At 41.2% G+C, this 25,648-nt stretch overlaps 1 protein-coding gene across 8 annotated transcripts in view; it reads left to right on the forward strand.

Annotated features, from left to right (window-relative positions):
* Positions 1-25,648, forward strand: part of CNOT2 (CCR4-NOT transcription complex subunit 2) — a 152,119-nt gene that overhangs the window by 86,562 nt on the left and 39,909 nt on the right. For 5 of the 8 annotated variants that reach the window (XM_050935539.1, XM_050935533.1, XM_050935538.1 and 2 more), the window contains 2 exons: positions 9,624-9,746; positions 21,008-21,064. In XM_050935539.1, coding sequence (XP_050791496.1) covers positions 9,636-9,746; positions 21,008-21,064 — 168 coding nt within the window. In that variant the 5' untranslated portion in view covers positions 9,624-9,635. Of the gene's footprint in view, positions 1-2,603; positions 2,625-9,623; positions 9,747-21,007; positions 21,065-25,648 lie in introns of those variants that run through there. The other 3 variants (XM_050935540.1, XM_050935537.1, XM_050935534.1) reach the window with 2 other exon arrangements.

The following is a 25,648-nucleotide window of genomic DNA, read 5'->3' on the forward strand; positions in this document are numbered from 1 at the left end:
CTTTGGAGGCAGAGACCATTTTTTGGGTGTGGGTGTGGTGAGTGCATGTATTTTGCACAGTGCCTATCAGTGGGCTCCTGACCCATGTCTGGAGTTTTTAGCTGCTACTGCATTATAAATAATAGTGCAGATATTTTTTTATATGCACATATAATAGCACCACTTGTGGATGAGTATGGCCGCACTATTCAAGTGAGTTGTGTTCTGAGGCAGTATTTAAGACGAAAGGATGGATGCTTGTTACATGGAGTAGGGAGGGTAGCCCAGTTATAGAGGACGAATTAAAGAAAGATGCAAGAGTGAGAATGGAAGGAGTTGATGAGTGCACTTCACTACAATTAAACTGCAAAGAGCTGAAGCAAATGTATTTTTATAAGCTGGTGATACTCTAGTGTTAGCTATCCACATTTTTTTTTCTTTGTTGAATGTCTATTCTAGTGAAAACCTTTTGGAGCTGTACATGGGCCTGTGTCATTGAACCTGCTCAGGATCTAGAGTGATCAGGTGATCTGAATGGAGCTCACCACCTAAGCTTACAGCCAGCAGGTCTACATTAGGCTTACTGAATTGAGTATTGAATGCAACACTAAGTGATGCTATGGCAATATTGAGGGGGTGAATATGGGACAGTAATGTCTAGTATAATAATTTATCAATAACAATTTTTTGACCACCACAATTCACCCTCTCAAAAAAAAAAATAATAAAACAAACACCAACAAAAAAAAGCAAAACCCAAAACCCACATACCCATAATTGGCTTTCATCCTCCATAATTGCCCTGCAGAGCTCCCTAAGTATTTTGGGGAGGGTAAACAAGAAGATTCCTTAAAATACATGGCAAACTTAGCTGATACAAATTAGATACAAAGTATACATTGAGGGATGGGATGTTCTAGATAGCTGGCAACCCCGGATGGATAAGGAGAACCTAGCACAGGGGTTCTCAAAACAGATTTTTTGGTGGCCTTGGGGTGTGGCCACCAACTCTTGTTGGTGGCTGCTCTGACAATTTTTCCTAAAATACTTAATTTTAGGAAAAGCAAATAAACATGAACAGATACATGTCCATATCGTAATTTATTTGTTTTGTTTTTGTTTTTGTTTTTTTTTGGCAGACTCAATAATAAAAAATAATGCACAGTTGTCTCAATTCTTTACTGGACTGAAACAGTTTTCTTTTCTTTTTGCTTTTGCTTTTTGGGTAGAAGGTGGATGCCTGTCCAATAATTCTATCTGGACTTTGCTCATATTCTTGTGCTCTGTGTCATGAAGCAGGAGCCCCTCACCCTGCTGGGGAGCTGCCAAACCCTGGAGCAGCTCATAGCTGTTGGGCTGCTGCAGTAGCTACAGCAACTGTAAACAGCAAGTGCGGCTCCAGGTGGAGGAAGCACCAACTTATCCTGTTTCCTGCCACCTCTGCCTTCCCTGACAAGCCACCTCCAGCGCTGCACATGCCAACCCCATGTGTCTCCAGAGGTGCTGCCCGAAGACGTCATGCTGCAGGGCGCTGATCCCTGCTGGCGGCATCAGCACAAACACCAAGCTGGCGCATCTCACTGCCCTTAGTAACAGCTATTTAGGAGTAACAGCTGAGTGCTGCAAGGTGGGGCTGCTGCTTTGTCCCACCAGATCTCTGCCCATGCTGTTGTGCCTGCAAAAAAAAATCTGCTGGGGGCTGCATGCGGCCACGGTGGTGGTAATTGATTTACACTGTTTGAGCTGCTTGTACCTTTTAATCCTAGTGGTCATCTTACATTGGTTTCATTTTCAAGACTATATTTGCTGGGGAAAGGGCTAGAAACACAGCTTTCATTTGTATTTTAAAAATGATTATTCTCTCTACATTTCTAGTTCCCTCCCAAATGATGGGCCCAAAGGCTGGCTGTGCTGTAATGGTTGTCGGAGATCCTATCATAAAATCATTTTCATGTTCCATTTCTCCCACCCTCCCCGCACAGTGGAAGTATGAAAAAATAATCAATATACATAATCTGGAAGCTGGTGACAAAATGCAGTTAATATACTCCTTAGCTTTTCCTACAGCTGCTATGTGTATGTCAGTGTTTTCTTACCCTTTGCTGCCACAGTCACAAAATATTGGCATTCATTATGTTAACTTTTCAGCCTACACAATGCTGGACTCTGGAATCCCGTGAGTTTTCTTTTAGACAAATCTAATGGCACATTCTGCCTCTTCATTCATGCCTTTCAGAAACTTTTGTGCAAAGTGTAGCCCACTGAAATAACAGTGTGGACATAGTACTGTCACTACACGTTAGAAGTCATCTCTGCCTCACCTTCAGCCGTTCAGATTCACCCTTAACCAAAGTGACCCTTGATTCTCTTGGTCTGATTCCGAGATGAGTTCATTAGCCAAGGGAAAACAAAATAGACAGGATGAAGGTTTAAGTACCCTGCTTTCCCTGTTAATTTATTTGTTATCTGATGGGAAATACGTTTCTTTCTGCCTCTTCTCATAGGAGCTAGAGTTCTTGAGTTTATGTCCATCATGCACTTGTAGCTGACTGGGCTCTGTGATCTACCAGGGACTGCATCACAATGGGGAAGTAACCTTTCTGGTTAACTTTTTCTGATGGTTCTTGTGGCTCAAGAATGAGCAAGTGAGTTTTTTATCTTTAGCTCCACCATGGTTGGTAAAGTCCACTTGCTATCAGACCTTCTTTCTGTTGCAAGGATATTTCTAATAGTTGCTCACTTTTGTGGTGCTTTTAGTTATACACACCTGTGTTATGACGACTTTGATTAGACAAAATATGTGCCAGTGAGCATTGTTCTACATTTGTAGCCAGCCTCCACAAACGATAGTTCTTCTCTTGTTCACACAAGCTATTTTTCATCTTGTGGGCTCTCACTGTAATGTTGCAGCAACAATCTGCAGAGAGACTGTAGGACATTTTCCTTCTCATTCAGAAATTTGCCTGCTATAGTCTGGAATATGGTTTAAAACCAACCTGCCTTTTAGGCCAGGTTTGTGGTTAGTAAGTGCGTGAAGTGGATATTAATGGTAGGCTGCTTGATCAGCTAGCTGCTTGTTCTGGGGATAGTTCTTGAGCTGAATACTGCGATTGCAATTTCAGTATCTTCTAATCCCCCCGCTTCCTCTCACTGTAGTTAATGATCCTCAGCAACCATCTGATTCTGTCATGCTATTGATTTTCTTATAAAATTGGGTATTAATGTAAAACATCATCAGTGTTACTCCATGGTGTGATCCATGCTGTGGTTCACACTGAGAATGGCTGGCAGTACTCTTAATACTCTGATTCCATTATATGCCTACAACTCCCAGAATGCACTTCAGCTTCCACAGTGCTTCCTTTTATAGGGGGAGCAGACAGTTCAAAAACGTATATAAAAGCTCCTACTCTTAGCAACAGTGTGAGTCACAGACTTTGCCTGTGCTGTCAGTGTTTCCCCATATAGCTATACTAGCAGAATCCCATAATGTTAGATGGAATGTGTGCCCAGAGACTGTTTTCCTGTTAGCACAATAACAACACCTCCCCACATGACAATAGCTGTGCCACATAGCTATGCTTGCTTGGGGGATACTTCCTGCATAGCTGTGTCAGCTAGATTTTTGGTCTTTTCCCAACCCTGACCAATATAGTTATGTGATCAAAACTTTGTACGTAGTGTAGACCTGGCTCCACAATCACCGATAAAGCCATGTAAGTGCCTGTCAACCAGGTACATTCAAAGTTAAGACTGACTAAAGGTGTGAAGTTGAAGTGCATTAATTCCTTACCAGCTACCCTGCACCCATCTCTTCTCTTCCCCCCCCCCCCACCCCACCATGAGCACTCTCATTCAGAAGTAAAGTGACCTTAGTTAACTGTAGCTTAATCATCCTTTTAGCGGATGCACCAATATCACTGTCGAAAAAGCATGGAAGTTGCTGAATCCTTGCAAGACAATCTGAGCTAGTTATTGTATTCACACAGTCCAGTGTCCCTATAAAATGCCATTGCTTAGGCCTTGTCTATACTACACAGTTTTGTTGGAAGAAGACAGCTTTTGCTGACAAAAGAGATGTACACGCTACAAAGCTACTTTTGTCAGCAAAACTGTCCTGTTTTGCTGACAAAATAAAACACCTCAATGAGAGGCATAAAGCTTTTTGTGGCAAAGCTGAAGTGACAGATTGTCAGTGTAGACGCTGCTGTTCATTATGTTGCCATAACTGGTCTCCCTTGGTATCCCCAATGCCCACTATAGCCATTCTGCTCACTGTTTTGAGCTCTGCTGCCCTGCATACAGCTACACAGGCATGTGCCCCTCCCTTCAAAACTCTGGGAAGCTCTGACAGCTGGGGCAGCAAAGAGCAAATCATTAATGTGAAATCCTATACTGTAGTTCTAATTTTAGTTGGGCATGTTTCACCTTTTTCATTGTGCATTTCTGTGGTGCTTGTTTCTGTCATACCTGATGTATTTTTACTGTAAGGTTTTTTAGATCTGCAGTGGTTATACTTTTTGAGATAGAAAATATCTATTAGTGTGTGCTTTGACACCAATGTTCTCAGAAGATATTTTAATTGTAATTAATTGCAGAATTTCACCATAATAGGAGAAGGGCCTACCTATCTAAAGGTTTTCCTCTTTACTCTCTGATGCAGGTGCAAGGTGTACTGCAAAATGGGAACTCTAAATGGGCCTCTCAGGGTATGTCTACACTGCAATTAAAACCTATAGCTGGCCCATGCCTGTTGGCTTGGGCTTGCAGGGCTTGGGCTAAGTGATATAGACATTTGGGCTTGGGCTGGAACTCAGCCTGCAAGGTAGGAGGGTCCCAGAGCTCAGGCTGCAGGCCAAGCCCATATGTCTATACCGCAGTGAAACAGTCCATTAGCCCAAGTCCTGTGAGCCCAAATCAGCTGGCATGGGTCATCTGCTGGTTTTTAACTACAGTGTTGACATACCCTCAGAGGCTATATATTTACTCCCTCACAAGAGAAGTAGTTGGTTGATAGGCCTAGTTCCTCTTTGTCCCTTGCTTAGGCGTAGCTTCAGCCAAGGATTCCCGTATCCTACCCACACAGGGTGTAAAGCATCTTCTTTTCTCTCATCCGCTCAAACAGAGCAAAGGAGAAGATAATTCTCTTAGGCTGTTAAATGCTCCATTTCATCTGGTAGGTGACAATTGCATTCTGAGACGACTCGGCACATATGCTTAATGCTTATAGTGAAGTTTCACTATATGTCTGACAGTTGACTACGTTGATGTAATTTGAAACACTTCTTTGTGTATTATTTTATATTGTCTAGAATTGTGCTAGTACAGTAGATTATAGGCTCTTGCCTGAAGGAGTTTACAATCTAAAGAATAGTAATACTCCATTTCATTGTAATCAGATTTTCACTATAACAGAATTCCACTTTAGTCTTCCATGCATAGTATTTTAAATGTTGTTGATCAGTACAGTAAATGAGAAATATTTTATTATCTAAATACAGCTTAATTTCAGTAGCTGTCGTTGAGTTTTTCAGAGTCTGGACTCTCATATATGCTTGAAAATATCCTGTAAAGTTATGAGACTATACAAGTGTTTGATAAATGCTATATGTGGATTTCATATTAACAAAGAGAACTACTCTCCTTTCATATACTGGAAGCAGCAAAATGACATTAATTGTAATGGGGGATGAGTTACTGCTAGTACAACAATATTAGTACAGAGTTATTCAGTTTCTATGGAGTTCCAGCCAATAAAGCTGAAATTTGCTGAACTACATATTGCTTGCACTCTGAGTATAAAAATCATGATTTCAATAAGAGTAGTGGGAATTTGTGCAAATAAGTTGGTTTTGAGATCAGCAGCAATAAATACTTTTGATTAGCCGAACTGCAGGTGTGGTTTAGGAGCATGTATACAAATACTTTAGCGGAGTTAAAATATTTAAATTATGTTATTATTTAAGAGTTTGGTTGTGCATGATTCAGGGAATTTGGTAAGTTGACTGCCTAATGGGATCAGTGAACAACCCCTCCACTCCCTTATTTCATTGTACATCTGGCCAAATGGCATATTTTCTGCTTTACTCTGAAGGATCACTAGTGCAGAAGGCATGGGACCTGACTAAAGAATTGCTCCCATTCAGCCAAGGCTCACCATTCCATTATTCAGATAACTCCCATACCTGTGGTGCACTAACCACATTGCTGCTTAGGGGAAGTTCACAGCATTTTTGATGATGCAACTTCCTACCACTTCACATTTTATGCCAAAGATGTAGAATGATTGAAAATTCACAAGTTGATATCAGGAGTCATGCTCCATAGTTAGTAGTGTCATTTTCTTTTCTAGACTCTTTTTCAGATTCTTTTTTGATATTTCAAGGAGTTAGTTGTTTTAAACATGCATATTACATGCAGAGAGACAACAGGTTGAGATTGTGACTAACATCCCATCCTTTTAAATTCTAGGACAACTTTGAGCCAATCTTTTTGCACAGTAGGCTTATCCACAATAGGTGGAAGAAGGTGCATTTTCACACATTAGTTGATTATGTGAACCCTGGCTGTGTGGAGGGAAGTCTATTAGCTAGCTGAGTGTACACAAGCACTGTATAGCTGTATATATTGTTTGGCTTAGAGAATACTGAGATACCATATAAAATACAGATTTTTACAAAGCTTTGCTTCAGTTCCTGTTTTAGTTAAGTGTGTAATTTAATGTTTTAATGTATCTGATTTAATAGCAGAACATTTTGATGTTGATAAAAGCCCAAGGGGGCTTCATTGTTGGATGTTCCTTTTCTTAATTTTATTAATACAAAAACTACATTAATAAAATAATACTGTTTAGATTGGGTAGTAAAGCACTCAAAAGTTAGGAATTTGCAGTTGGTTGGTTGCCTATGCAACCTTAGTCTGCCCCCTTATTAATCTACCCTGTGCATTGACTGAGGTAGGGTTCCTGGGGAAAATAGTGTGTGATCCTGCAATTAAGACTGTATAATTAGAGCCCTACCAAATACATGGCTCATTTTGGTCAATGTCATGATCCTGGGATTTAAAAAATCATAAATTTCTTGATTTCAGATGTTTAAATCTGAAATTTAATGGTGTTGTAACTGTAGGGGTCCTGACCCAACTCTGAAGGCAGGAGTGCAGAAGGGTGGCATGATATGGTATTGACACCTTTTCTTCTGTGTAGCTGCTGGCGGGGCCCTGCCTTCAGAGCTGGGCACCTAGCCAGTAGCTCTCACTCTCCAGCCACCTAGTTCTGAAGGCAGCGCAGAAGTAAGGGTGGCAATGCCGCAACCCCCCTACAATAACCTTACAACCCTCTTTTGTGGCAGGACCCTCAGTTTGAGAAACCTTTGGTCTTTCCTGTGAAATCTGTATAGTATCAGGTAAAAGTACACAAAAGATCACATTTCACGTGGGAGACCAGATTTCATGGTCCATGACTCATTTTTCATGGCTGTGAATTTGGTAGCGCCTTATGTATAATAATGCATATGGGGCCAAATTAAGATTAAAAGGGCAACTGTAAATCTGGCATTTCCTAACGAATGCTTTAGTTTGAAACCCAAATACATACCAAAAAATTAAGTGTGTTAATTTCCTAGGTTTTTTTTAAAGGACAAAAGTAAAAGTAGGTCTGTGTGTGTGTTTGTGTGTAACTCTGACAGTCTCCCTATTGTGCATCTGTCATGGAGTCCCTGGGCGATGCTTTGGAACTTTTCCTCACAAAGCCAATCAGGACTTTGGGGAGCCTCCTCTCCCTTGGAGCAGACTGTCTTCAGGACAAGAAACTCACACGGCTTCACCTTCCTGGGTCTGGCCTTGGAACATTCAGCATCCTTTGTCCTTCCATGAGCTTCCCACAGCGAGTCCACCCAGGTGGGGTCCTGGGGAAGTCAGAGGGTCCTGCACACACCCCTGCTTTGCAGTCAGACGTGACTCTTAGCCAGCCAGTAAAACAGAGGTTTAGTAGATGATAGGAGCATGGTCTAAAACAGAGCTAATAGGTACAGAGAGCAGGACCCCTCAGCCGGGTCCATTCTGGGGCCCAGCGAGCCAGACAACCCCATCTGCCCTCACTTCCCATTTCCAGCCAGCTGCCAACTGAAAACCCCTTCCAGCCCCTCCTTTCTGGCCTTTGTCTCTTTCCCAGGCCAGGAGGTCACCTGATCTTTGTTCACCTTTAGCCATCCCCTTGCAGGGGGGAAGGGCCCAGGCCATTTGTTGCCAGGAGACAGTGTGTCAGCCACTTATGCACACTGGAGACTTAAGAAATGGATAGGGGAAACTGAGGCACCCACACAGTATTCAGAGGAAACATTAAGAACAGTGCCACTTTGTCACAGCATCCTCAGCAGAATTTGAAGCCTGAGCCTTTGGCAGAGACTTTCACTACTTGAGCTATAAATGTAACTACCGTAGCTGGCAGAAGGAGGATTTTTATCCCAGAGTGTGGGGGAATGAGACACTGAAGCCATGTTCTGGGTCTGGGTGTGTCTGTCCTAGTTTGTCCCCCCATGCCTCCCCCGAGTGCACTTGGGGCGGTGGGAGGGATTGGCATGGGAAGCCAAACCCAGCTCTCTCAAATCAACTCTATCCTGCCCCTTGCCTCACTGACTCTGGCAGCTCCCAGGTACTACCAGCAAAGTGTGGTGATGGTGCTGCTGTTCGGGCAGTTCCCTGAGCTGGACTTTTTAGAACGTTCAGCGGTTTTGAGAGGCTACCAACATTTTCCAGAGGTTGAAGGAAAGCAAGGGAGAGGAAATAGCAACTAAATTTTTTTTGACAATTTTGCTAAATCTGAATGGAATTTTATGGGACAAAGAAAAAAGGCATTTTTACAACCTGAGAGGTTTCCCCCAGGTGAATATCAAAGACTGATTGCAAGCATGTATGTGTTAATGCTTCTCAAAGAAAAGAGTGCAAAAATCCTTTAGAATGGAAAGTGTTAAACAACCTAAATATAAGGGTTCCCACCAGCTCCTCCAATAAGTGTGGCTTTGTAATCTTTTATTTTGTCATAACTATTTTGGAGTTCCTTGAACCAGAAATCAAAATGACCTCTACAGAATATCAGAAATATCTGAGAATGTTGCACTTAAGTTCACATTTCTAACCAGGCTTTTTTCATTGTATAGAAATGTCTACATGAGCAGGTATAATTTTTTTTATCATTATTGCACTGAAATGCTTCACTGGTATTCTGAAACTCTGCTGAAAGCAAAAAAAAAAAACTTTATATGCAGAAGTACACTGATCTAAAAGAAGTCTCCTTGTATTCCACAACATAATGTATTCTTTTGCGCCTCTGTTAATATAAAATTAATGTCATGCTTTTGCTTTCGGGTTTTAAGGGACCTTGAAATATCATAGTAATCCAGTAAGAGGGATGACAGTATTTCCTTATTTATTTAGCTGTTTATCAAAACTTTTTAGTTATAGAATATGCCCATGAAATGTTTAGACCATTCTGTAGTACAGAAGTACCTGCATAACAGCATAAAAATATGCAGCAACACAAACTGTACGTTTTTAAAAGTGACCATTACTATACAAATTGCCTTATCCCTCTTGCTTCTTTAGAAAGCTACTGTGTATAGAGTGTAATTATTTTTCTTATTATTTAGGTGACAAACAGCATGTTTGGTGCTTCAAGAAAGAAGTTTGTAGAGGGGGTCGACAGTGACTACCACGATGAAAACATGTACTACAGCCAGTCTTCAATGTTCCCACATCGGTCGGAAAAAGATGTAAGCTGAGCAAACAATATTTTTGCCCTTTAATAATGGAGTAATCTCATAACAAGGTATATGAAGTCGAAATAAGGACAGAATGTCCTGTACTCCAGGAATTTCTTTAAGCTGTAGCCTATGTAAGTTAGTTGGTGTGTGGACCACACAGGTAGTTCAAATGAACTGCTTCATTGCCCTACTCATAGTTTCTCAGCTAGAGATAAAGGTAGTTTAGTTCCCAGAGAAGTCCTAGATAGATGGCCTGGATCTACTTTTCAAATTCAGCTATTTGAGAAAGATTAGGAGCATGTCCAACCCTGGCCATTGCACAAGAACATGCCTTTCTTTTTTTTTGTCCCCGAGGTTATGTTTCTGGCCCATTGTTGAAGCATTGCTTATTCTCTAAATAAAAGCTACTCCTTCTTTTACGGGGGATTATGATTCGAAAAACGTTCTTCAAATCTACTGGAAAAAAATGAACTATATTATTCCTCCTCCAAGAATCACCCTGAGGCAGGGAGATTCTTATAGTTCAGACGCATGTAGAAGGACAAAATTCTTCTAGAAAACTCAGAATTGAGGACTTAGCTCACACTGTCCACCCCCAATGTAGACGAGACCTAAGTAAATAGCGTAGCTGAAGTTGACTGACTTAGAGCTACTTACCGCGGTGTCTTCACTGCGGTAGGTCGACTGCCGATGCTCCCCCATTGACTCTGCGTACGCTTATTATCGCTCCGGTGGAGTACCAGAGTAGATGAGAGAGGGCTCGGTGGTCGATTTTATCACTTCTTCACTAGACATGATAAATCAACCTCTTCTGGATCGATCACTCCGGAGATAAGTGTAGACATGACTTTACTATGATTATGCACAGCATAAGGGTCTATAGTAGTTTGTTAGAACACCTTTCCCATGATTGTCTCCTGTTCCAGCAAGGCATATCCTTTTGAGAAGATAACATTAGGAGATGGAATACTCTAGCCCTTTACTCCTTTGAGGAATTGTTTGACTTGACACTTTTGCAGCACTATCACTATATATTTCCTTTCAACAGCCAGGCCCTTTAGAATTTTTTTTCAAGTGGCAAACGGAGAGCCTTTTTCTTCATTACATTTTAGTAACAGAAGGGTTCTAGACCCTCTTCCAGATGCATACTCTAGATGCAAAACTATATTTTCTGCCTCTAGCTAACTGTTTATATAGTGCCTGGCATAGTGTTCTTCTGGCTTGCCATTTAAGACTTTGCCAAGGTTAAAGCAGCAAAACTAAGGAGAGGGCACCTGAAGTCTTGTCTTATAATTGGATGACTTAATGCAAGTGGTTGGGCAACAAACAGCACCACAAGTAGTTCAAGAGATTGTAAGAGTATTTGAGAGCCTTGGTTTAGGTCTTGTCTACACTACAGAGTTTTGTCAACGAAAGTTATACCAACGATCAATAACTGATAAAATTATGTTGCTTGTGCAGGTTCACAAAATGCTCCTTCTGTTGGCAGAGAGCATCCACAATTGGTGTTCTAGCATTGATAATGAGAGCAGTGCACTGTGGTTAGCTATCCCACTGTGCTACTTGCCACCTTCTGCTGCTAGGAGTTGTGGGAAGGTGAAGTGGATTGCAGTGCATCATGGGTGTTGACTCAGGCTCGAGTTATGAAGTTTTTTCCATCTCATCATCCCATGAGCTTCTGACTGCGTTTTGTGGCATTTTTCAATGGCCTCTGTTTACTGTGTGCCCTCCATCTCAGTCTGAAAGCGTGGATCTTGCACTGTTCTCTACTGTTGTGGTCACTGTTAGGAACAGATCATGGCTGGTCATGCAATATATCATGAGCATCCAATCTGAACAGGAGTCAGAGGTGCCTGACCTGTTGCGTACCATGGAAAGAAGCAACGCCAGATTACTTTTGGCATTCACCGAGCAGCTGCACGTTGTGCACCATTGCTTTTAGGCTCAGGAAATAAGCACTGAGTGGTGGGATTGCATCGTTATGCAAGTCTGGGATGACGAGCAGTGGCTGCAGAACTTTCAGATGCAGAAAGCCACCTTCCTGAAACTGTGTGCAGAGCTCGCCCTCTCAGTGGAGACGTGTGTGGTGATTGCTTTGTGGAAGCTGTCAACTTCAGACTGCTGCCGGTCAGTCGCGAATCAGTTTGGAGTCGGGAAGTCTACCGTTGGGACTATATTAACAAAAAGTGTGCAGGGCCATTAATCGCATCCTGCTATGAAAGGACTGTGACTCTTGACAATGTGTGTGAAATAGTGGATGGCTTTGTGGCAATGGATTTCATAACTGCGGTGGGGCAATAAATGGCAGGCATATCCCCATTTTGGCCCCGGACCATCTTGCGACGGAGGATATTAATAGAAAGGGGTACTTCTCTATGGTATTGCGGGTGTTTGTGGATTACCATGGGTGTTTCACTGACATCAACACAGGGTGGTCCAGGAAGGTGCTTGACGCACGCATCTTCAGGAACACTGGGGTGTACAGAAAACTGCAAGCAGGGACTTTTTTTTTTTCTAGACCAGAAGATTCCAACGGGGGATGTTGAAATGCCCACAGTGATCCTGAGAGACCCAGCGTACCACTTACTCCCATGGCTCATGAAGCCTTACATGGGATACCTGGACAGCAGCAAGGAGCGCTTCAACAATAGGCTGAGCAGGTGCTGAATGACAGTAGAACATGCCTTTGGAAGATTAAAAAACATGTTGGCTCTGCCTTTATGACAGATTAGACTTAAATGAGGAAAATATTCCCATGTCCATAGCAACCTACTGCGTGCGCCATAATATTTGTGAGGCTAAGGGTGAAAAGTTTTTCTTCTCGAGTGGAGTGTGGAGGTTGATCGCCTTGCAGTTGATTTTGAGCAGCTAGATACCTGGGCTGTTAGAGGGGTACAAGGGGACGCTATTCGAATCATGGAGGCTTTGAGGCACCATTTTGACAATGAGCAACAGTAATATGTCTTTCTATACAGCACTCTGCCATGCTTTTGTAACTTGCCACCTTGCATGAAAATTTTGATGATTCCTGACCTGATGATTCCTGTAGTCAGCAAATGATCAAATTGCCATTGTATTAATTCCAGCAGCAACCACCATGTGTAGGAGACAAATAAAGATTGGTTATCTTTCAGAGAGTGTTTTTATTAAATACCAATCAACAACACATACAAAAGGCTTGGTGGGAAAGGCGATAACAGTGAAAGGCAGTGGAGGCTCTTATAGCTGTTTGTAAGTCCAGCTATCATTTTGGAAGCTTTCCAAAGGGGTGGCATGAACAGGGTACCGAGACATTCTAGGAAGTTGCAAGGAATGTGTGGGAGGTGTTTGGGGAGGGCTTGAAAAGCAGTTCTGTATTGGCTTGGGGTGGGTGGGAGGAGCATGCATGTATTCTGCCTGCAGCATGATTAGGGACTTCAACATCTCCGTTTACTCCTCCATCACTTTTATCATCTGCTCCTGCCCCATTAAAATTCACTCCTGGCTCTCCTTTCTGTCCTGCCTGTCTGATTTGTAATTTGTCTGATTCGTAATTTTCTTTTAAAGTCTCTCTTCACACCCTGTGTTCTTGTTTTTTGGCCTCTGAGAGTTGGAGCACCTCTCAAAACATGTCCTCCTTGTCCTTCCTTGGTCTCTTCCTTATCTGCCGGTGTGTAGAGGGAGTTCCCCTGAAGGCCACATTTGCAGAAACACAAGAAACAATACACGGAAGCATGATTGTTAGTGCACACCCAGCATCGAATCATTGTAGTAAAATGCACATCTTTTAAAATATTTAAATGAATCCGTTTCTCATTGTGCCTTAGCAAGCACATAGCTCGTCGAATGCCCTAAACATGGTGAGTTCAGCCTGGGGGGAGGAAAAAGAGTGCTCAAGATGGGGCAAAGGGTCTAGGTGTGTGTGTTTTTTGTTTTTGTTTTTGTTTTGTTTTTTAAGGGGATCACTGCAGGCAACTAGGAACAATATTGTAAATTTTGCCACCATTTTCTGCAGGCGGGGGCCATTGAAGCTGATATTTCATTCCTGATGGTAAGCAAGGATGCAAGAGTGCATCTCCTCCATGTGTGTGGCCTCAGACCGTGTCCTTAAGCTGCCTGCCTGTGTGCTGCTTTGGTCCCTGCACAAATGATTGTCGATTGGCACGGGAAGGTTTCCTACAACAGGAGAAGGAACAAAGCACCTCTGCCAAGGAACCTTCGGCAGAGGATTGGCGAGTACCTGCAGAAAAGTTTTTTCTAGAGATCTCTGCAGGAATCCTGTGAAATCTCGGTGTGCATTAACACATTGTTCTGCCGCACTGCTTAGCTGCACAGGGGAGAATGTGAAGCACATGCAAACACAGCTAGTCATGTACATTTATATCCCTTCACTCACTTCAAGAATATGCAATGCAAAGGACAACTCTACCTCTTATAACTGAGCAGCATCAACTCAACTTATCTGAGCTCTCCTCTCCTGCATCATGCATGCCAGAGACGGACTGCTGGGACTGGCAAGATCGCTCCAGAGTGAAAAAAAGAGATCCTGACTTGCCGTGCCACTGGACGATCCTGCCATGTGCTCCACATTGTCCTCCAACTCGACCTCCTTGTCCATGACTTCATCCTTGGAGTTGAGTCCACTGACTCCAGCCCTGCCGAAGTATCCACAGGGCTCGTGGCGGTGGGGTCTCCACTGAGGATGGCATCCATCTCTTTATAGAAATGGCAGGTCTTTGGTGCAGCATCAGGTCAACAGTTTGACTCCCTTGCTTTCTGCCTCAGCTTTTCTGTCTGTGCATGGCACTGCTGCGTGTCCCGTTTATAGCCTTTATCCAACATGCCACAAGAAATCTGACCATAGGTATCGAAGTTCCTATGGCTGGAGTGGAGATGGAACTGCACAGCCTCTTCTCCCCACAATGCCAGCAGATCCAGCAACTCAGGTGTGCTCCAGCTAGGAGCGCGTTTGCTGTATGGATCTGCCCTGGTCAGCTGGGAAGATGTGATGTGAGCTGTCCACTTTGAGCAAACAGGAAGTGGAATTTCAAAAATTCCCAGGCTATTAAAAGGGCAAAGGTGGATGTCTGTGTACCTTGGTTCAGGGCAGCAGCGTTCGAACTGCTGACCAGAGCAATCAGGCATTTGTTGGACATCTCCTGGAGCTATTTATTAGAACATAACCAAATGAGGTGTCTACACTCACACTTTGTCAATATAACTTTGCTGCAAAAAGCTCTACGCCTTTTGTCAAGATGATTTTATTTTGTCGGCGAAGCAGGAGAGTTTGTTGGTGTAAGAAGCATTGCAGTGTGTACACCTCTTTCTGTTGACAAAGCTCTGTAGTGTAGACAAGGTCTTAGTTGAAGAAAAAGGATATATCAGAGTCAACCTAGATTCTCACTAGGAAATTCAGCTCTAGATAACCAGAGTTGAAATCTTCTGTTGTGGAAGAATTCCACATGTAGTTCAGTGACTCACCTGCCCACCCAGAACCTGGACAGTCTTAATTCACTGGGTCTGCTGACTTCATGTATAATACAGGGTGTCAAGGTATTTTTCCCACTTTGAACTTTAGCGTCCTAAAAGTGGGGACCTGCATGTACCCTTCTAAGCTTAATTCCTAGCTTAGATCTGATAGTACCGCCACCAGCCAAAAATATAGTGTTTTGGCACACTTCCTGTTCCCCCAAAATCTTCCCTGGGGAACCCAAGACCCAAACCCCTTGGGTCTTAAATAAACCATTCCCCCTCCTTTCCCCCTCCCAGACTTACCCCTCCCTGGGTTACCCTGAGAGATTACACCGATCCAAACTCCTTGGATCTTAAAACAGAGAGAAATTAACCTTCCCCCCTCTTCCCCCCACCAGTCCCTGGTGAGTTCAGACCCAATCCCCTTGGGTCTTAAACAAGGAAGAAAATCAATCAGGTTCTTAAAAAGAGAGCTTTTAATTAAAGAAAGAAAAAGTAAAAATTATTTCTGTAAAATCAAGATGGAAAATGTTTACAGGGTATTCAGCTCATATATACTAGAGGGATTTCCTCCCCCTTAGCCTGAGATTAAAAGTTACAGCAAACAGAGGTAAAACTCCTTCCATCAAAATATACATTTGCAAGTTAAGAAAACAAACATAAGACTAATCCACCTTTTCTAGCTAGTACTTACTATTTTGAACATGAGAGACTGTTTCAGAAAGATTGGAGAAAGAACTGGTTGCACGTCTGGCCCCTCTTAGCCCCAAGAGTGAACAACGAACAAAACAAACAGCACAAACAAAGACTTCCCTCCCCCAAGATTTGAAAGTGTCTTGTCCCCCCATTGGTTCTCTGGTCAGGTGTCAGCCGGGTTTACTGAGCTTCTTAACCCTTTACAGATAAAAGAGACATTAACCCTTAACTATCTGTTTATGACACAGGGGTTTCTTAGATCAGACTCCACTCCAGTCATCTAATCCTTTTCGTCTTCCATATTGGGTGCTCATTGCTTGGAGTCAGTAGATCTTCGCTCATTTCACCTGTCACGGGCTATGGGTAAAACACCCATAAGTGCTATTGCTATGGATTGCACTGGACAGGAGTCAACATGTGACTCAAGGTAGCGGGTTATCTTTGGCAAAGGAATTGAATATGCATTTTATAGAGCTTCAAGCATCTTGATCTTCTTTTGACAACTCAGAATTCTGCTTGAAACAAAAATGATTCTAATTTGAATTGACAATGTGACTGCTGCATCCAAACGGGTGATAATTCTGAATCAATTATTGTGTGAGCTTTGGTCAGAAAACTATCTTATTCTTCTGAGCCCTATTCTCTTCTGAGGAGAAAAAATACACTGGCTGATGTTCTAATTGCATATTGGCTCACAGAAGAGAGTGGATCAAGTTGTCACCTCTAACCCTCAGTGCTTTGCTACTGTAGCTCTCTGCCTGCGACACCTACAAAATCAAGGCAAGCTCGGGGTTACAGGGTAAACAGTGACACAACTTTTCACCGGTCTGGGTTGCATCCCATAATGTAGCCATTCAACCACAAATAATTTCACTTCTCACAGACAACTCTATTTCTGTCAGTTTGCATCTGTAATGACAAAAGAGAGACCTTCATGTTTTGTAAAACAGTTTTTGCAGTAAATGCTTTCTCCCTGATTTGGTGTTCATTTTCTTTCCCAGTCCTTTGACTGACAAAAAAGGCTACAGAACAAAGATGATCAGTGACATCAGCATAATCTTTGGATTAGTTCACTAGTTTTGTCTTGCCTGGAAAATCTGAATTGTTCTATAGTTTCCAGACTTCATCTTCTCAAGGCTTGATGTTTTGTTCTGACATCAAATTAATTTTTTCAAAAGGTGACTCGTGAGAAAGTGACTCTTATTTTAACAGAAGCTTTTCTTGCATGGGGATAGGAGCTGCATTACAGAAGTGGGGGAGGCACATCTGGCATACAACATCTGATAAGGAAAACTTCTTTGGTGATGTGATAGTATGAGTCTCAGAGCTTTGAAAATGTTCCCTACCACACACTTTTAAGTTGTTAAAAGCTGGCTTAAAGCAATTTCGAAGTGTAAATACCTTTTGATTGGAAGCTTTTGCTTGTAATATCGTGAGAGGCCAAATGGAGTTTGAGGTTCTTATCACACCACCTGCTCATGTAGAGTTGCTGTCATTTAAAGATATGAGTTCAACCCATCCATTTTGGATTGCTGTATTTTGAATGTTGAAAGAAGTATGCAACAGAAGTCTACTTTTTTCTTTTACTGAATTTTAATAGCCTTCATATGCATTTGCTTTTATATTTGAGTTTTGCCATTCTGCTTTGAGATTAAAAGCAGGGCTTTGGAGCCGAGCCCGGAGCTGGAGCACGGAGCAGCTCCAGACCAGTGAAGCTGCAGGTTTTTGCCTGGAGCAGAGCTGGAACACAGCTCCAAAGCCCTGATTAAAAGATGGTATTTGGCTGGGAACAGGATGGTTTGAGGGTTGCTTTTTTTTTTTTTTTTCTTTTTTCACTATTTGTTGGTATTGCAGGGGCACTTACAGAACTCATTCAGGTTTGGGGCTCCATATTTGTAATAATGACTATCACTGATAGATGTTTACGCTTTCAAAGCTCTATTATAAATATTAATCATCTTAGTAATTTTTAGTTCCTTATCTTCCATTTGTTAACGTTTTTATTTTGTGGCTATGTGCAGTACTCTAACATGTTGTTTTGACATTTTAGAGTTTTATCCGCTACAAATATTAAGTCTCAGTTGGTTGCAGATAAAGTCCTACTGGCTTTTGTGTAGTATATTTTCAGGAGACAGGTTTTTTCAGGCTGCTGAATATAGTGTCTAGCCTTAGTTTGATATCTCTGCCTTCTGCTGCTACTGCCACTTGCTGGGTAATGAATAAAACGACAGTATTTTGTTTCCCTGAGAAAATTTAGCTTAAATTTAGTTAATATTTGAGAGGCTTTTAGCTCAAAATTTGACAGATTCACGATTTAACTTGAGAGGTAACATTTAGGGTTGTGTGTCAAAAGCATGCCCATGGGATCCTCTGACATTACAAGGAACTAGGTACAGTGAGGTTAGAACTGGGTATTTTAGTAGCATTAATTTAGATGATAAATAATTATTTCTTAATGGAGGACTAGCTTCGATCCATTTGAATAAAGTGGAAAGTTCATCTCTGGCAAAAATCAGGTTAGCATGATAGGTTTAATGTTAACAGGAGATATGTATTTTCATAAAACTTACAAATATATTTTAAACTATAATTGTCAAACTCATTTCCTCTGTTTACCTTACAAAACTCGGAGCTTAAGTGCCATTTCCCTGCAATAGCTGATGATATTGCTAATGCAGAAAGCAGTAAGGATGGGAGCCTGCTGTCCTGTCTGAGAGATCAGAGACTCTCTTCATTCACCTCATTATAGGTGAAAAAGCTTTTATTGACATTTTAAGAGATGAATAAAAGGTGCATTGCTATCATTTGACAACAGTCTGAGGAAGTTTCTTGCTGGACATAAGAACAGCCATACTGGGTCAGACCAGTGGTACACCTAGCTCAGAGGTTCTCAAACTGGGGATTGTGACCCCTCCATGGGTTGCGAGGTTATTACTTGGAGAATCATGAGGTGTCAGCCTCCATCCCAAAACCCAGTTTGCCTCCAGCATTTATAATGGTGTTAATATATTAAATATTTTTAATGTATAAGGGGGGGGGAATCACACTCAGAAGTTTGCTGTGTGAAAGGGGTCACAGGTACAAAAGTTTGAGAACCACTGACCTTGCCCAGTATCCTGTCTTCTGACAATTGCCAATGCCGGATGCTTCTGAGGGAATTATTAGAACAGGCAATCAAGTGATCATCTCCTGTCGTGCATTCCCAGCATTTGTCAAACAGAGGCTAGGGACACTCAGAGCATGATATTGCATCCCTGTCCATCCTGACTAAGAGCCATTGATGGACCTAGCTGTCAGGAACTTACCTAGTTCTTTTTTTAAATCCTGTTCTGTTTTGGCCTTTACAGCATACCCTGATAAGGAGTTCCACAGGTTGTGTTGTGTGAAGAAGTACTTCTTTTTGTTTGTTTTTAAACTTACTGCCTGTTAATTTCATTTGGCAGCCCCTAGTTTCTTGTGTTATGTGAAGGAGTGAATAACATTTCCTTATTCACTTTCTCTACACCAGTCAAGATTTTATAGACCTCTATCAGACCCCACGCCCCCCTCAATCATCTCTGAAAAGTCCCAGTCATTTTAATCTCTCTTCATATGGAAGCTGTTCCATACCCATAATCATTTTTGTTGTCCTCTCTGTACCTTTTCCAATCCCAATATATATTTTTTGAGATTGGACGACCAGATCTGCATGTAATATTGAAGATATGGGCATACTGTGAGTTTCTATAGAGGCATTATGATATTTTTCTGTCATCTTATCTATCCCTTTCCTAATGGTTCCTAACTTTACCTTTTTGACCACCGCTGAACACTGAGTTCTCAGAGAACTATCCACAATGACTCCAAGATCTCTTTCAGTGATAACAGCTACTTTAGACACCATCATTTTTGTATGTATAGTTGGAATTACGTTTTCCAGTGTGCATTACTTTGCATTTATCAACAGTGAATTTCATCAGCTGTATTGTTGCCCAATCACCCAGTTTTGTGAGATTCCTTTGTAACTCTCCGCAGTCTGCTTTGGACTTAACTATCTTGACCAAATATAAGCATCCATTGTATAATGTTAAAAAAACATGTTGCAACATTGATAAACATACTGGGCTTGTCTACATCAGAAAGTTGCAGCGCTGGTGAGGGAGTTACAGCGCTGCAACTTAGGAGGTGTACACATCTGCAGGGCACCACCAGCGCTGCAACTCCCTGTTTGCAGCGCTGGCCGTACTCCCGTTTTGTCTCGGGTGTAGAGGATCCAGCGCTGGTGATCCAGCGCTGGTAATCAAGTATAGACACTTACCAGCGCTTTTCTTGACCTCCGTGGAATAAGCAGGTATCCCAGCATACCTGAGGAAGCCTCTGGTAATCAAGCTGGTCTCCTTCCCCGGCTTGCTCTCGCATTCCCCGAACCCCGAGCAAGCAGGTCTCCTTCCCTGCGGTTTGCAGGGTGGTTCGGGAACGCGAGAGCAAACCGGGAAAGGAGACCAGCTTCGCCGCGGTTTGCTCTCGCGTTCCCCGAACAAGCAGGTCTCCTTCCCTGCGGTTTGCAGGGTGGTTCGGGGAACGCGAGAGCAAACCGCGGCGAAGCTGGTCTCCTTCCCCGGTTTGCTCTCGCGTTCCCCGAACAAGCAGGTCTCCTTCCCTGCGGTTTGCAGGGTGGTTCGGGGAACGCGAGAGCAAACCGCGGCGAAGCTGGTCTCCTTTCCCGGTTTGCTCTCGCGTTCCCCGAACCCCCCTTGAAGCCGCCCAACAGCGCTGCAGTGTGGCCACATCTAACACCACTTGCAGCGCTGGTTGCTGTAAGTGTGGCCACTCTGCAGCGCTGGCCCTATACAGCTGTACTAATACAGCTGTAACAACCAGCGCTGCAAAATTTTAGATGTAGACATGGCCACTATAAATTGTTACAGACAGTTGCTACCACTTCAAAAATGGTTTTCATAATAAATATAAACTGCATGATGGGAGAGTCAAGTGTTTGGAATGTATACGGTTTTACCTATATTTATTACCTATAAGATATCTGCTTTTGACTTATCTAATTTGGGCATGTAAACATAAATCAGTATTACTTGGCTAGAAAGGAAAACAGGTATTCATGTTTTGTACTTTATATTGTCCTTCAGTTTGCAGAGAGGGAGGAAGTAAAATGCATCTCTGAGTCACATTTTAAGAAATTACAGGTAACTTTTTTTTTTTTCTCCAAACTGGAATGAATGTAGTAAAAGAAATAGAGAGAGAAAAATCAGTTTTTTATGGTAGAATTTTAACTATCAGCAAACTACTGATTAAGAATTTTTGTTTAACATGGGCTATAAATAGGCTTGGAAGGATTAGATTTTTATCAGTAAAGGTCTTTCACTGTAAACACATAAACCAATGAAAATTTTTTTCCATCCGTTAGAATGGAAATATACAGATAGGCAAATTAAGAAAAATGCTGCCTGAGAACTTCAGAGTTTGATTTAAGGATATTTACTTTGTATATTTTGACACGTGGTGTTGACAGTTTGTGTTTCAATGTTTTTTTAAAACTTTAACTTTTTAAATTTCAAATGTCTACTGTCATTAAATAATTGTCTAACTCCCCCACCCCATGATTTCCCACAATTGTGAAAATTTAAATGCATAAAAATAGAAGAAAAAAGCTTAACCCATAATTCTGCACAACTGTGAACATGTACTCAATAAAAATGTAAAAAAAGGTTAATAGAAACTTCAGTATATCTGTTGAAATCGTAAAGATAAAAATTGAATTCTGCCAAGCCTAGTTACAAGAGAGTTAAGTCAGTATGCAAGTCTTTCAATATATCACAAAATTGTTTCTATTGTTTACTACAAAGCTATGTCTAACACACCTATTTTTAAACCAACAGTATAAGAGAACTGGGGAATGCAAATAAGTCTTAAAGTTTCAAGTAGTTCTTTGGACCAAACTCCATTGCATGCATGCAGTCATGCTCCTCTTCTGTGCTCCTGTATTAGAAATGGCTCATTGAGTGTATAGTGAATGTATTGCATTGTGTTAGTAATGTATTTATTAGTTAGTGTTCATTCTTTCACCTTCAGTATTCAGCTATTAATGAAGTGCAGCCAGTCTCTTAATCTGATTAAAATGTCTGTTTTATCAATTTAGCCTTAATCACTCATGGCATCTTCCATAATACCAAATTACAACTTTCCCAGTAATCTCTTGTCTGATTAATAACTCATATTATATACCTTAGTATTGTATATATGAGTTTTAAAGAGATGCTAAACTTTTAAAAAGCAAACAAACGTGTTAATGATATCATTTACACCTTAAATTAAAACTGAAAGAATTATAAAAATCAGTTTGTTTTTCACTATTTAGGCAGTTTATTTCTTACATTTTCCTCAAGTTAAACAATAAAGTCGATAGTAATTTTCACTTCAAAATTTCAGTGCTTATAAATATTTTGAATATTGCAAATATTTCACTGTAAATGTTTATTTTAAACTCTTCATTGGAATTTTAATAACTTAGAGAAATGGTTTTATTGGTCTTACATTTTGTAAATGCTTGTTAGAAAATCTAATTTTGGGGGAAATTTTGCAGTGCTCTGTTTTAAATTGCATTTAAGGTAAAAGGAGAATTATTAAGAGTTGAAAGCTAAACCAGAAGAATATGATAGATCTAGTTTATTTGTGTTAATTATTTATTTGCTTAACTTCTAATTTTGTTAAATGGTTAACCTAATGCTGTCTCCCTTTAAAACTGTGATTCATTTACTTTTGTCATTCAAATGGTACCTGTTGTGCTGTATAAGTAACAGAAACAAAGTAACAACAGATACAGCATGATTGTCCTGTGTTGATGACTAAGAAGATAATTATCAACCTTTCTCATATGTTTAGCTATCCACTGGTCTGGATATTATTTGTGGATTTAAATTAGGTCTTTCTACCAGATTTTTCCTCCTACTTCCTTTGAGTTTCGGTTCACTGTACTGGACTGATGCAGCACTTCATTGACCACAGCCTACACTGGGCAAATCTACATTACAGTGCTACATCTGGTGAAGATGCGCTATGTGTCTCCTGCCAACATAGTGCCAGTGTGGACTACACAAAACTTTTGTCGCTTGGGGGTGTGAAATCCACACCCCCAGCAATGCAAGTTAGATCGATCAACTTAACTGGTAGTGTAGATCTGCCCATTCCTTCCATCTAGTAAAACAGCTTCAGCTTTGCTCAGGGAGCTTTAGAGCACAATTATTTCACATACTTCTGAGGAACTTCAAATGAATGTGCATGCAGCTTTTTCAGGGCTGATGTTATTAAGCCTAGATAAATTGCATTGCAATAAACCAATCTGGAGGTAATGAAGGCATTTATAATAGAAACCAGTTCAGTCACCTAGTCAGTTGTTTCTTGTTAGAATGTGTTTATTGCAGTTTCTTCTTATATCTAAGTCTAGAATCAGTGAGGAGTGTGATAAAGAGTTCTGTGTGATAAGACTTGCATTGTGACCACTTTAGATTTGCAATTCTTTACCCAAGCAATAAGAGGTTGACTTTCTCACCTCAGTTGTTGCAGTCTTTGATCCTGTTGCCTTTTATTTTAAATTTTGCACACGATAAAATTAAAATATGTGAATTAGGTCACCTGTCTCTATTTTTGTCAATTGCTGTAGGAGAAAAGTTGCCTTGTATTTGATATTTTTCCTAGGAATTGGCTGTTTCATCAGGTCAATCACCCTCTTTTCCAGTGACCCACAGTATGCAGACCAGTGAACGTCTATGTATATGAGAGAAAATTAGGTTTATTTGTAATCGTTTATTTTCTCTGAATTATTCCAAGGCATTCTACAAAGCAATCCATGACCATAATCAGGTTGGCTATACTGTTGCCTGTTCTTTGCTGCTTATTTATAAATTTATTTATTTAAATTATTATTAAACATAGCGCCTGGAACAATAGCTTCCTGATTGAGGGCTGAAGCTGTTACTGTAGTACAGATGATAATCCTTCAGCCTAAGGTTAAATATTGCTGTAAAATACAAATGAGTTTAACAATAAAATCAAATACATTAGATAGCCAATGTACCCTTCATGATAAACTAATAAATGACATCTCATGTGCCTTTCCAGCTTACGTGAAATGTAGGTTAAAATACAGAGTATTAAGCTTCTTGTATTTCCTAATAGTACATACTTAGGATGCCATATTAAACAATCTTTAATTGAATCAGACTGGTTTTAAAAAATTGCTATAATCGCCTGACCATCATATATAGTGGTTGTCATTAAATTTTAACATTTGCAAGTGGTTACCACCCAATTTTCCTTTATACTTAAACCACACATTGCCATTAAAAGCCAACATCCAAAAACAATGGCCGCACAACAACAAAAGAAGAAAATGGTAATTAATGTAGGTACATAAACAGTTCAAAATTAAATCACAGTAGACAAGTAAAGAATTATTAGCTAGGACTGAGACCTGACGTCTACATTAGAAATACAGTGCTTGATTCTTTATTATGCTATGTCACTATTATGCCTGTTCAGTAGTGCAAAGGGGCTTTAAATGAATTGGCTCTGATCACCAGTATGTTTCTCCAGTACTGTATATAAATACCTGAGTGGTGTAGAGATATATTCCAGTCATTACCACATCCCCTAGCATAAGAAGTAGGGATGATGGAAAGGTGGTGTGGTGTGGTCAGACCATCTCTGTGCTCCAGCCGCCCTTAGCTACCGGAACCAGTCCTACATGGCCACAAGTAGTTAGGACTGTTTTAACTTACATATGGGGCCTAGGCAGGAAATGCGCTATGCCTAGGAGGCCAGAGTTTCAATTCTAGTAGGATCATTTGAGTTAATCCAGTGCTACTTGCAATGAACTTAAGTAATATCGTAGTCACTCCAGCAAGACATCTGATATCTTTTTGAGATTTTCTCCATACATAAGAGGGGTAGCCATGTTAGTCTGTATCCACAAAAACAATGAGGAGTCCGGTGACACCTTAAAGATTAACAGATTTATTTGGGCATAAGTTTTCATGGGTAAAGAAACCACTTCTTCAGATGCATAGTGTGAAAATTACAGATACAGGCATAAATATATACTGGCACATGAAGAGAAGGGAGTTACCTTACAAGTGGAGAACCAGTGGTGACAAGGCCAATTCAGTCAGGGTGGATGTGGTCCACTCCCAATAATTGGAGAGTAGGTGTCAATACCAAGAGAGGTAAATTGCTTTTGTAGTGAGCCTCCTACTTCCAGTCCCTATTCAAGCCCAAATTAATGGTGTTACAATTATAAATGAATTGTTGCTCTGCAGTTACCTTTGAAATCTGTTTTTGAAGTTTTTTCGTTGAAGGGTGGCTACATTTAAATCTGTTACTCAATGTCCAGTGAGATTGAAGTGTTCTACTGGTTTTTGTATGTTTTTGTATGTGCCTGTTTAGTGGTTCCCTTTTCGTAGTTGTAAATAGTTATTAGTTAGTTCGTAGTTAGTTGAGCTTACTTTGGGGGCGCTTTTCCCCCCACCCTGGTTTCCCCAGGCACTGGGCATGCCTCTGTCGCAGGGGTTTAAGGCTGAGAGGTATGTGAAACCTACGCCCACAGGCGATTTGCACGCTGCTTGTCTCAAGTGCTTAGGAGAGGACCATCAGACAGATAAGTACCCAATTCGCAGGAGCTTTAGACCCAGGACAGAGAGCAGGACTATCGTTTGAAGCTCCTCCTAATGGAGTAGCCCTAGCCGGCACTGGAAATGGATGCGGGATGTCCTGGC

Source organism: Gopherus flavomarginatus, chromosome 1 (genome assembly GCF_025201925.1).
Source record: "Gopherus flavomarginatus isolate rGopFla2 chromosome 1, rGopFla2.mat.asm, whole genome shotgun sequence".
NCBI lineage: Eukaryota > Metazoa > Chordata > Testudines > Testudinidae > Gopherus > Gopherus flavomarginatus.